Raw genomic sequence first — 14,283 nt, forward strand, 5'->3', positions numbered from 1 at the left:
ACTTGCCCTGCAGCCTGTCCCTGTGTCACAGCACTTGCCCTACAGCCTGTCCCTGTGTGACACAGCACTTGCCCTACAGCCTGTCCCTGTCTCACAGCACTTGCCCTGCAGCCTGTCCCTGTGTCACAGCACTTGCCCTACAGCCTGTCCCTGTGTCACAGCACTTGCCCTACAGCCTGTCTCTGTGTGACACAGCACTTGCCCTACAGCCTGTCCCTGTGTGACACAGCACTTGCCCTACAGCCTGTCCCTGTCTCACAGCACTTGCCCTACAGCCTGTCCCTGTGTGACACAGCACTTGCCCTACAGCCTGTCCCTGTCTCACAGCACTTGCCCTGCATCCTGTCCCTGTGTGACACAGCACTTGCCCTACAGCCTGTCCCTGTCTCACAGCACTTGCCCTACAGCCTGTCCCTGTGTGACACAGCACTTGCCCTACAGCCTGTCCCTGTCTCACAGCACTTGCCCTGCATCCTGTCCCTGTGTGACACAGCACTTGCCCTACAGCCTGTCCCTGTCTCACAGCACTTGCCCTACAGCCTGTCCCTGTGTGACACAGCACTTGCCCTACAGCCTGTCCCTGTCTCACAGCACTTGCCCTGCATCCTGTCCCTGGGTGACTCAACACTGTCTCTGGGTGACACAGCACTTGCCCTGCAGACTGTCCCTGGGTGACTCAACACTTGCCCTGCAGACTGTCTCTGGGTGACACAGCATTTGACCTGCATCCTGTCCCTGGGTGACTCAGCACTGTATTTGGGTGACACAGCACATGCCCTACAGCCTGTCCGTGTCTCACAGCTCTTGCCCTGCATCCTGTCCCTGGGTGACTCAGCACTGTCTCTGGGTGACTCAGCACTTGCCCTACAGCCTGTCCGTGTCTCACAGCTCTTGCCCTGCATCCTGTCCCTGGGTGACTCAGCACTGTCTCTGGGTGACACAGCACATGCCCTACAGCCTGTCCGTGTCTCACAGCTCTTGCCCTGCATCCTGTCCCTGGGTGACTCAGCACTGTCTCTGGGTGACTCAGCACTTGCCCTACAGCCTGTCCGTGTCTCACAGCTCTTGCCCTGCATCCTGTCCCTGGGTGACTCAGCACTGTCTCTGGGTGACTCAGCACTTGCCCTACAGCCTGTCCGTGTCTCACAGCTCTTGCCCTGCATCCTGTCCCTGGGTGACTCAGCACTGTCTCTGGGTGACACAGCACATGCCCTACAGCCTGTCCGTGTCTCACAGCTCTTGCCCTGCAAGCGGACCGATGAGTTTGTCCCGACGCCATAGGAGACCTTTGCTCGGGGCGTTTATGTTGTTGATGTACAGTATCTCCTCCCTTTGTTTGTTTTCTACCTCGCCCACGGCAAACACCCCGACCCCTCCCCCCCTGATGGTCAGAGGTCAGGGTTGGTGGGTCACGGTCGTGATAGGCAGGGGGCTCAGGCGCTCCGTGAACACGTGTTGGTGTTTCGGGACGTGCTTTGGGGTGATTTTGATTTCTTTTGTTGATTTAAATGTGCACGTGTTGGTGAGCCACTGTATACGACACACTACACTGTACATTGCAATATACACTACACTCTACATTGCAATACACTGTACACACTACATACTACACTATACACTACACTATGCACTATACACTACAGTACACTGCACTGTATACTACATACTACACTACACACTACATACTACACTACATACTACACTATACACTACATACTACACTATACACTACATACTACACTATACACTACACTATACACTACACACTACATACTACACTACACTACATACTACACTACATACTACACTATACACTACATACTACACTACATACTACACTATACACTACACTATACACTACACTACACACTACATACTACACTATACACTACACTATACACTACATACTACACTATACACTACATACTACACTACATACTACACTATACACTACACTATACACTACACTACACACTACATACTACACTATACACTACACTATACACTACATACTACACTATACACTACATACTACACTACATACTACACTATACACTACACTATACACTACACTACACACTACATACTACACTATACACTACACTATACACTACATACTACACTACACACTACATACTACACTACACACTACACTATACACTACATACTACACTATACACTACATACTACACTATACACTACACTATACACTACACACTACATACTACACTACACTACATACTACACTACATACTACACTATACACTACATACTACACTACATACTACACTATACACTACACTATACACTACACTACACACTACATACTACACTATACACTACTACACTACACACTACATACTACACTACATACTACACTACACACTACATACTACACTACACTATACACTACACTATACACTACATACTACACTACATACTACACTACTACACTACACTATACACTACATACTACACTATACACTACACTATACACTACATACTACACTATACACTACACTATACACTACACACTACACTACACACTACACTATACACTACATACTACACTACTACACTACACTATACACTACACTATACACTACACTATACACTACACTATACACTACATACTACACTACACTATACACTACATTATACACTACATACTACACTACATACTACACTATACACTACACTATACACTACACTATACACTACATACTACACTATACACTGCATACTACACTACTACACTACACTATACACTACATACTACACTATACACTACATACTACACTACATACTACACTACTACACTACACTATACACTACATACTACACTACATACTACACTACTACACTACACTATACACTACACTATACACTGCATACTACACTACTACACTACACTATACACTACACTATACACTGCATACTACACTACTACACTATACACTATACACTGCATACTACACTACTACACTATACACTATACACTGCATACTACACTATACACTACACTATACACTGCATACTACACTACTACACTACACTATACACTACTACACTACACTACTACACTATACACTACACTATACACTGCATACTACACTACTACACTACACACTTTATCTCTCATTGTTTTTTCTCACCTCCACTCTCTCTCTTCTTCTTCGAAGAAACGAAGTTGTTCATGAAACCGTTGTTTAAAAATTAACCCGTAAAAATCCTTTACATGCGTGGCGGCTAGAGTCCTCTCGTCCTCTGGCTTGAGATGGCTGCCACCTATGGGTCAGATGATTGCCTGCCACCATTAAGCATTTGGTAATTAAATATAATTAATTTTTTCCTAAAAAGTGTATAATTTTTTTTCACGAAAATAAATTGTCACGCACAACGAGTCTGTGTGCCAAAAATGTCAGCTCGATTGGATCACGGGAAGTGGGTTAAAAAAACGACCGAAAGATTTGCACGGTCCTAAGCAAGCAAGCAAGTGAACTTAATATAAAGGATTTAAAAATAAAACCCTTTTACTGGTCGGAACGAAGTGAACCAGCCTACAATAGATTATATCGTCCGTCCGATGTCCGATTAGGTGTAGCAACATCGCCCCTACTGCAAACACTTGGCAGGACCCTACAAAAACCTTTAGACTCAGTGAGGCTTTCCTGGCTAAACAAGTGTAACATTCCCTTATAATTCCCTGAGATAGTTTTTAATTAAAACATTTAAATTAAAAATTAACTCACAGCGGCCTAAAGCCTACAGCTAGGCCTAAAGCCTACAGCTAGGCCTCAAACTCTCCCTTCGTATCGTACCCCCGCGTGTGTGAAAGGGAGTGAATGTTTAACAATGTTACATTCCCTGATGTTTTTTTTCAATAGAAACATTTACATTTAAAGCTTTTACATTAATAATTAAAACATTTAAATTAAAAATTAACTCACAGCGGCCTAAAGCCTACAGCTAGGCCTAAAGCCTAGAACTAGGCCTCAAACTCTCCCTTCGTATCGTACCCCCGCGGGTGTGAAAGGGAGTTAATGTTTAACAATGTTACATTCCCCGATGTTTTTTTTCAATAGAAACATTTACATTTAAAGCTTTTACATGAATAATAAAAACATTTCAATTAAAAATTAACTCACAGCGGCCTAAAGCCTACAGCTAGGCCTAAAGCCTAGAACTAGGCCTCAAACTCTCCCTTCGTATCGTCCGATTAGGTGTAGCAGCATCGCCCCCTACTGCAAACACTTGGCAGGACCCTACAAAAACCTTTAGACTCAGTGAGGCTTTCCTGGCTAAACAAGTGTAATAATACATTATGTTTATATTCATTGGTTATTCGTTCCTACCAGCCCACCCCGCAGGGACCTGTTTTAAGTAGTTTTATTAAAACCCTTTTTTAAGGAGTTTTATTTTTAGTTTTCCTTTGATCATCATCGCGGCTGCTCGTCCCACACCGACGACCCTCCTTTGTCCTCCCCCCCCCTCCCCGCACCGTAGATGGGTCGGCGTGGATCGACTGTGGAACGGAGGTAACGGTGGAACATCGCCTCATCCATCGCGCTCCCCGGCCTGACCGGGACACTGTCAATCGCACACACACACACGCTGACTCACACACTGACACACACACTGACACACACGCTGACTCACACACTGACTCACACGCTGACTCACACGCTGACTCACACGCTGACTCACACACTGACACACACATTGACACACACACTGACTCACACACTGACTCACTAACTGACACACTGACTCACACACTGACTCACACACTGACTCACACACACTGACTCACACACTGACACACACACTGACTCACACACTGACTCACACACTGACACACACACTGACTCACACACTGACTCACACACTGACTCACACGCTGACTCACACGCTGACTCACACACTGACACACACACTGACACACACACTGACTCACACACTGACTCACTAACTGACACACTGACTCACACACTGACTCACACACTGACTCACACACACTGACTCACACACTGACACACACACTGACTCACACACTGACTCACACACTGACACACACACTGACTCACACACTGACTCACACACTGACTCACACGCTGACTCACACGCTGACTCACACACTGACACACACACTGACACACACGCTGACTCACACGCTCACACACTGACTCACACACTGACTCACACACTGACTCACACACTGACTCACACACTGACTCACACACTGACTCACACACTGACACACACACTGACTCACACACTGACACACACACTGACACACACACTGACACACACGCTCACACACTGACTCACACACTGACACACACGCTGACTCACACACTGACACACACACTGACACACACGCTGACTCACACGCTGACACACTGACTCACACACTGACACACACGCTGACTCACACACTGACACACACACTGACACACACACTGACTCACACACTGACACACACGCTGACTCACACACTGACACACACACTGACTTGCACACTGACTCGCACACTGACCCCCACACTGACTCACACACTGACTCACACACTTACACACACGCTGACTCACACACTGACACACACACTGACTCGCACACTGACACACACACTGACACACACACTGACACACACACTGACACACACTGACACACACGCTGACTCACACACTCACACACACACTGACTTGCACACTGACACACACACTGACCCACACTGACACACACACTGACTCACACACTGACTCACACACTGACTCACACACTGACACACACACTGACTCACACACTGACTCACACACTGACTCACACACTGACACACACACTGACTCACACACTGACTCACACACTGACTCACACACTGACACACACACTGACTCACACACTGACCCACACTGACACACACACTGACTCACACACTGACTCACACACTGACTCACACACTGACTCACACACTGACTCACACACTGACTCACACTGACTCACACACTGACTCACACACTGACTCACACACTGACCTACACACACTGACACACACACTGACTCACACACTGACTCACACACTGACCTACACACACTGACACACACACTGACTCACACACTGACACACACACTGACTCACACGCTGACTCACACGCTGACTCACACACTGACTCACACACTGACTCACACACTGACTCACACACTGACTCACACACTGACTCACACACTGACCCACACACTGACTCACACACTGACTCACACACTGACTCACACACTGACTCACACACTGACTCACACACTGACTCACACACTGACTCGCACACTGACCCCACACTGACTCACACACTGACACACACACTGACACACACGCTGACACACACGCTGACTCACACACTCACACACACACTGACACACACACTGACACACACACTGACTCACACACTGACACACACACACTGACTCACACACTGACACACACACTGACTCACACGCTGACTCACACACTGACTCACACACTGACTCACACACTGACTCGCACACTGACCCCACACTGACTCACACACTGACACACACACTGACACACACGCTGACACACACGCTGACTCACACACTCACACACACACTGACACACACACTGACACACACACTGACTCACACACTGACTCACACACTGACTTGCACACTGACTCGCACACTGACCCCCACACTGACTCACACACTGACTCACACACTTACACACACGCTGACTCACACACTGACTTGCACACTGACTCGCACACTGACCCCCACACTGACTCACACACTGACTCACACACTTACACACACGCTGACTCACACACTGACACACACTGACTCGCACACTGACACACACACTGACACACACACTGACACACACACTGACACACACTGACACACACGCTGACTCACACACTCACACACACACTGACTTGCACACTGACACACACACTGACCCACACTGACTCACACACTGACTCACACACTGACTCACACACTGACTCACACACTGACACACACACTGACTCACACACTGACTCACACACTGACTCACACACTGACACACACACTGACTCACACACTGACTCACACACTGACTCACACACTGACACACACACTGACTCACACACTGACCCACACTGACACACACACTGACTCACACACTTACACACACGCTGACTCACACACTGACTTGCACACTGACTCGCACACTGACCCCCACACTGACTCACACACTGACTCACACACTTACACACACGCTGACTCACACACTGACACACACACTGACTCGCACACTGACACACACACTGACACACACACTGACACACACACTGACACACACTGACACACACGCTGACTCACACACTCACACACACACTGACTTGCACACTGACACACACACTGACCCACACTGACACACACACTGACTCACACACTGACTCACACACTGACTCACACACTGACACACACACTGACTCACACACTGACTCACACACTGACTCACACACTGACACACACACTGACTCACACACTGACTCACACACTGACTCACACACTGACACACACACTGACTCACACACTGACCCACACTGACACACACACTGACTCACACACTGACTCACACACTGACTCACACACTGACTCACACACTGACTCACACTGACTCACACACTGACTCACACACTGACTCACACACTGACCTACACACACTGACACACACACTGACTCACACACTGACCTACACACACTGACACACACACTGACTCACACACTGACACACACACTGACTCACACGCTGACTCACACGCTGACTCACACACTGACTCACACACTGACTCACACACTGACTCACACACTGACTCACACACTGACCCACACACTGACTCACACACTGACTCACACACTGACTCACACACTGACTCACACACTGACTCGCACACTGACTCGCACACTGACCCCACACTGACTCACACACTGACACACACACTGACACACACGCTGACACACACGCTGACTCACACACTCACACACACACTGACACACACACTGACACACACACTGACTCACACACTGACACACACACTGACTCACACACTGACACACACACTGACTCACACGCTGACTCACACGCTGACTCACACACTGACTCACACACTGACTCACACACTGACTCACACACTGACTCACACACTGACTCACACACTGACCCACACACTGACTCACACACTGACTCACACACTGACTCACACACTGACTCGCACACTGACTCGCACACTGACCCCACACTGACTCACACACTGACACACACACTGACACACACGCTGACACACACGCTGACTCACACACTCACACACACACTGACACACACACTGACACACACACTGACTCACACACTGACTCACACACTGACACACACACTGACTCACACACTGACTCACACACTGACTCACACACTGACTCACACACTGACTCACACACTGACACACACACTGACTCACACACTGACTCACACACTGACACACACACACGACTGCTATATCAAGTAAGAGAGATTTCAAGAAAACAGTCCTTGTATATATACTGCTTGAGGGTGGGAGGAGCCATAGTGTTGTGACGGTTCCACCTGAAGACGGAAGCTTGTGTTGCCTCCGAAACGTCGTGATTTTTATTTTATTTTTATTTTACTAATTTAAATTCTTTTACCCACGTGACTTTACCGAAAAACCTTAAGAATGTGAATCCTTGCAGTCACGAAAGCTTCAAATCTACAACTACGAGTGTTGTATCATCGTCGTCATCATATATACAAGGACTGTTTCCTTAGAAGTTCGCATTCACTTGATACAGCAATCGAGCTGTGACGGTTCCACCTGAAGACGGAAGCTTGCGTTGCCTCCGAAACGTCGTGATTTTTATTTTATTTTTATTTTACTAATTTAAATTCTTTTACCTACGTGACTTTACCGAAAGAACCTAAGAATATGAATCCTTGCAGTCACGAAAGCTTCAAATCTACAACTACGAGTGTTGTATCATCGTCGTCATCATATATACAAGGACTGTTTCCTTAGAATTTCGCATTCACTTGATACAGCTATCGTGCTGTGACGGTTCCACCTGAAGACGGAAGCTTGTGTTGCCTCCGAAACGTCGTGATTTTTATTTTATTTTTATTTAACTTTTATTAATTTTAAATTTTTTTACCAACGTGACTTTACCGAAAGAACCTAAGAAGATGAATCGTTGCAGTCACGAAAGCTTCAAATCTAGAAAAGACAAACATCTTCTCGGTTAAATTTCGATGTAAAGCTTTCGTGACTGCAGCAGGGATTCATCTTCTTGGTTCTTTCGGTAAAGTCATCACGTAGAAGGGAAATAATAAAATAATAAAAATAAAACATTATAAAATACAATTCTCACGACGTTTCGGCCACAACGCAAGCAGCCGTCCTCAGGCGAAGAACATGTCTGTCGGACAGAATTGTATTTTATTATGTTTTATTTTTGTTATTTTACTATTTCCCTTCTACGCGACTTTACCGACAGAACCAAGAAGATGAAACTATTTTCTCTCAACTAAACCACTCTTAAATTTCGATGTAAAGCTTTCTCGTGACTGCAGGGATTCATCTTCTCGGTTCTTTCGGTAAAGTCACGTAGAAGGGAAGTAATAAAATAATAAAAATAAAACTTCATAAAATACAATTATTTTATTTTTATTATTTTATTATTTCCATTCTACGTGACTTTACAAGAAGATATTCTTGGTTCTCACGGTAAAGTCACGTAGAAGGGAAATAATAAAATAATAAAAATAAACATAATAAAATACAATTCTCACGACGTTTCGGCCACAGTCAGACGCCGTCTTTCCGACAGACCTGTTCTTCACCTGAGGACGGCTGCTTGCGTTGTGGCCGAAACGTCGTGAGAATTGTATTTTATTATGTTTTATTTTTATTATTTTATTATTTCCCTTCTACGTGGCGACTTTACCGAAAGGACCAAAGAAGATGAATCCTTGCAGTCACGAAAGCTTTACATCGAAAAAATGTACCCGTAAAAACAAAGATTTTCACTATAATTCCTTTATATGGCATCGGTTTTATTGTATTATTCAGTTCTGTTTTTCTTGAGTAAGAGTTTCATTTTTATCACATTGGTATTTTAAATTAATATTAAAACATATTTTTTTCCTAAAAAGTGGAACATTTTGGAAAAAAAATTTTTCACGAAAATAAATTGTCACGCGCAACGAGTCTGCGTGCAAAATGTCAGCTCGATTGGATCACGGGAAGTGGGTTTAAAAAAAACGACCGAAAGATTTGCACGGTCGTAAGCGTCGCAAGCAAGCAAGCAAGCGAACTTAATATAAAGGATTTATAAGTATAACCCGTAAAAACAAAGTTTTTCACTATAAATCCTTTATATGCGTGGCGGCTAGAGTCCTCTCGTCCTCTGGCTTGAGATGGCTGCCACCTATGGGTCAGATGATTGCATTGCACCATTAAGCAATTGGTAATTCAATATAATTTTTTGGTCCTAAAAAGTGTAAAATTTTGGAAAAAAAATTTCACGAACATTCATTGTCACGCACAACGAGTCTGTGTGGAAAAATGTCAGCTCGATTGTATCACGGGAAGTGGGTTTAAAAAAACGACCGAAAGATGTGCGCGGTCGTAAGCGTCGCAAGCAAGCAAGCGAGCGAACTTAATATAAAGGATTTAAAAACGACCGAAAGATTTGCGCGGCCGTAAGCGCGCAAGCAAGCAAGCAAGCGAGCGAACTTAATATAAAGGATTTAAAAACGACCGAAAGATTTGCGCGGCCGCAAGCGCGCAAGCAAGCAAGCAAGCGAGCGAACTTAATATCAATGATTTAAAAAGTGGATTTAAAAGCCGGCGCGTCGAACTTGACGCCTTCGAATCTCTCATCAGCGAGCGTTGCGGCGTGTGGGAGTCGAGATCTACCGCCACCTGGACTGGGGCGTTCGCGACGACGAGGAGAGGGAACTCAGCCCGGCGCTTGAGCGTCTCATCGAGGGCATGACCTGCGGGGCGAGCGGATACGGACACCCCTCCCACGCCGGCGACGATGCGGGAGTTCACGGCTCGCTCCATTCGAGCGGCGGGGGTGGCGGTGGTGCAAAGGTGAGCGAGTGTTCAGCGAGGTTTTGGCGTCATCTGGTCCAACGCCATGTGAGACTGGGCTCTATGGAAAGCTGTCTCGGGTGTGGACCAATCAACTTCGAGGACAGTGCATATCATTATCAGTAAAGTATTATTCGTAATAATTATCAGAGTTGTGTTGTTTTTTGTTTGTAATCAATGCAAACATGACTCCTTGTTAAAAAAAGGTGTCAATTTTGTTGCCAGATAAATTGTAAAAAAGCAATTATCATATTTTGCTACTGGCAAATGAGGTTCCAATGGTGTAAATGTTTCACCCCGAGCTCTCATACTCTGATGGTGCATTGTCTTTGAGTTGTGCGCCTTTTGGCGTCATCTGGTCCAACACCAAGTGAGACTAGGCTCTAAGAAAAGCTGTCTCGGGTGTGGACCAATCAACTTCAAGGACAGTGCATATCATTATCATCATCAGAGTTGTTTCTTTTTGTTTGCATTTTGACTGCTTGTGTTGTGGTTATTGCAAACATGATGCCTTGTACAAAGGTGTCAGTTTTTGTACCAGTTAAAAGGGTAAAAACCTACTACTAAAAGCTGTCTCTGGTGTGGATCAATCAACTTCGAGGACAGTGCACATCATTATCAGAGTTGTGTTTTTTGTTTGCATTACGACTGCAGGTATTGGGGTCAATGCAAACATGACTCCTTGTTAAAAAGGTGTCAGTTTTGTTGCCAGATAGACGGGTAAAAAATAAATTATCATATTTTGCTACTGGCAAATGAGGTTCCAATGGTGTAAATGCTTTACCCCGAGCTCTCGTACTCTGATGGTGCATTGTCTTTGAGTTGTGCGCCTTTTGGCGTCATCTGGTCCAACCCATATGAGACTAGGCTCTATGGAAAGCTGTCTCGGGTGTGGACCAATCAACTTCGAGGACAGTGCACATACATTATCATCATTAGAGTTGTTTCTTTTTGTTTGCATTTTGACTGCTTGTGTTGTGGTTATTGCAAACATGATGCCTTGTATAAAGGTGTCAGATTTTGTACCAGTTAAAAGGGTAAAAACCTATACTAAAAGCTGTCTCTGGTGTGGATCAATCAACTTCAAGGACAGTGCACATCATTATCAGAGTTATGTTTTTTGTTTGCATTCCGACCGCAGCTATTGTGGTCTATGCAAACTTGACTCCTTGTTAAAAAAAAAAGTGTCAGTTTTGTTGCCAGATAGAAGGGTAAAAAAAACAATCATCTCATAATTGCTTGTGTTTAATCCCTGCAGAACATGATGCACGCTGGAGCGCTCCATTCGTTGCCTGCAAATGGGAGTGTGGAGGTGAAACCCCCTGCAAAGGGACATGGAACAACCCATCACCACGAGCCGAGAGAGAGCAGCACTTACACCAGCAGTCAAGTCGTGGCGGTAAGGAAGCCCTTGCCTCCGACACGGCCATTGTGAACCCTCCTTAGATGGGAGAGAGAGGGATCTATGTATGTATATGTATACCCAGACCCAGGGCTCGAACTCAGGCTCTCAGTGTCTCCGACACGGCCACGATGAACCCCCTGAGAGAGAGAGAGAGACACCCAGACCCAGGGCTTGAACCCAGACTCTCAGTGTCTCCGACACGGCCATCGTGAACCCCCTGAGAGAGAGAGACACCCAGACCCAGGGCTCGAACCCAGGATCTCAGTGTCTCCGACACGGCTACTATGAACCCCCTGATAGAGAGAGAGACACCCAGACCCAGGGCTCGAACCCAGACTCTCAGTGTCTCCGACACGGCCATCGTGAACCCCCTGAGAGAGACACCCAGACCCAGGTCTCGAACCCAGCCTCTCAGTATCTCCCACACGGCTACTATGAACCCCTTGAGAGAGAGAGAGACCCAGACCCAGGTCTCGAACCCAGACTCTCAGTGTCTCCGACACGGCCATTATGAACCCCCTGAGAGAGAGAGAGACACCCAGACCCAGGGCTCGAACCCAGCCTCTCAGTGTCTCCGACACGGCCATCGTGAACCCCCTGAGAGAGACACCCAGACCCAGGTCTCGAACCCAGCCTCTCAGTATCTCCCACACGGCCATCGTGAACCCCCTGAGAGAGAGAGAGACCCAGACCCAGGGCTCGAACCCAGGCTCCCAGTGTCTCCCACACGGCCACTACGAACCCCCTGAGAGAGAGAGAGACACCCAGACCCAGGGCTCGAACCCAGCCTCTCCGCGTCTGCGTGGTCTGCGTGGTGCAGGTTTGCGTGTCTCGCGTGCGGAGTCCGGATCACCCCGAACGTCACTACTCGTCCGTGCTGCACTCTCTCTACCTGCACGCCTCGGACAAGCGACGCGTTGCGTCCGGCACGCAGGTAACCGCACGCCAGAGGTCGCAACCGGGTACCCGATACCCGTACCCTTCCCGATACCCGTACCCTTCCCGATACTCGGCTACCCTACCCGATACCCGTACCCTACCTGATACCCGTACCCTACCCGATACCCGTACCCTACCTGATACCCGTACCCTACCTGATACCCGTACCCTACCCGATACCCGTACCCTACCCGATACTCGTACCCTACCTGATACCCGTACCCTACCCGATACCCGTACCCTACCTGATACCCGTACCCTACCTGATACCCGTACCCTACCAGATACCCGTACCCTACCCGATACTCGTACCCTACCCGATACCCGTACCCTACCTGATACCCGTACCCTACCAGATACCCGTACCCTACCTGATACCCGTACCCTACCCGATACCCGTACCCTACCTGATACCCGTACCCTACCTGATACCCGTACCCTACCAGATACCCGTACCCTACCCGATACCCGTACCCTACCCGATACCCGTACCCTACCCGATACCCGTACCCTACCCGATATCCGTACCCTACCCGATACCCGTACCCTACCCGATACCCGTACCCTACCCGATACTCGTACCCTACCCGATACCCGTACCCTACCCGATACCCGTACCCTACATGATACCCGTACCCTACCCGATACCCGTACCCTACCCGATATCCGTACCCTACCCGATACCCGTACCCTACCCGATACCCGTACCCTACCCGATACCCGTACCCTACATGATACTCGTACCCTACCCGATACCCGTACCCTACCAGATAC

At 47.2% G+C, this 14,283-nt stretch overlaps 1 protein-coding gene across 1 annotated transcript in view; it reads left to right on the plus strand.

Moving 5' to 3' along the window:
* The window catches only part of LOC144953960 (protein spire homolog 2-like), a 35,754-nt gene that overhangs the window by 18,202 nt on the left and 3,269 nt on the right, over window positions 1-14,283 (plus strand). Inside the window, exons 2-5 of the mRNA XM_078884555.1 lie at window positions 4,507-4,538; window positions 10,953-11,165; window positions 12,424-12,564; window positions 13,391-13,504. Coding sequence (XP_078740681.1) covers window positions 4,507-4,538; window positions 10,953-11,165; window positions 12,424-12,564; window positions 13,391-13,504 — 500 coding nt within the window. The remainder of the gene's footprint in view (window positions 1-4,506; window positions 4,539-10,952; window positions 11,166-12,423; window positions 12,565-13,390; window positions 13,505-14,283) is intronic.

The sequence above is a fragment of the Lampetra fluviatilis genome, unplaced genomic scaffold (assembly GCF_964198595.1).
Source record: "Lampetra fluviatilis unplaced genomic scaffold, kcLamFluv1.1 SCAFFOLD_582, whole genome shotgun sequence".
NCBI classification, from domain to species: Eukaryota; Metazoa; Chordata; class Hyperoartia; order Petromyzontiformes; family Petromyzontidae; genus Lampetra; species Lampetra fluviatilis.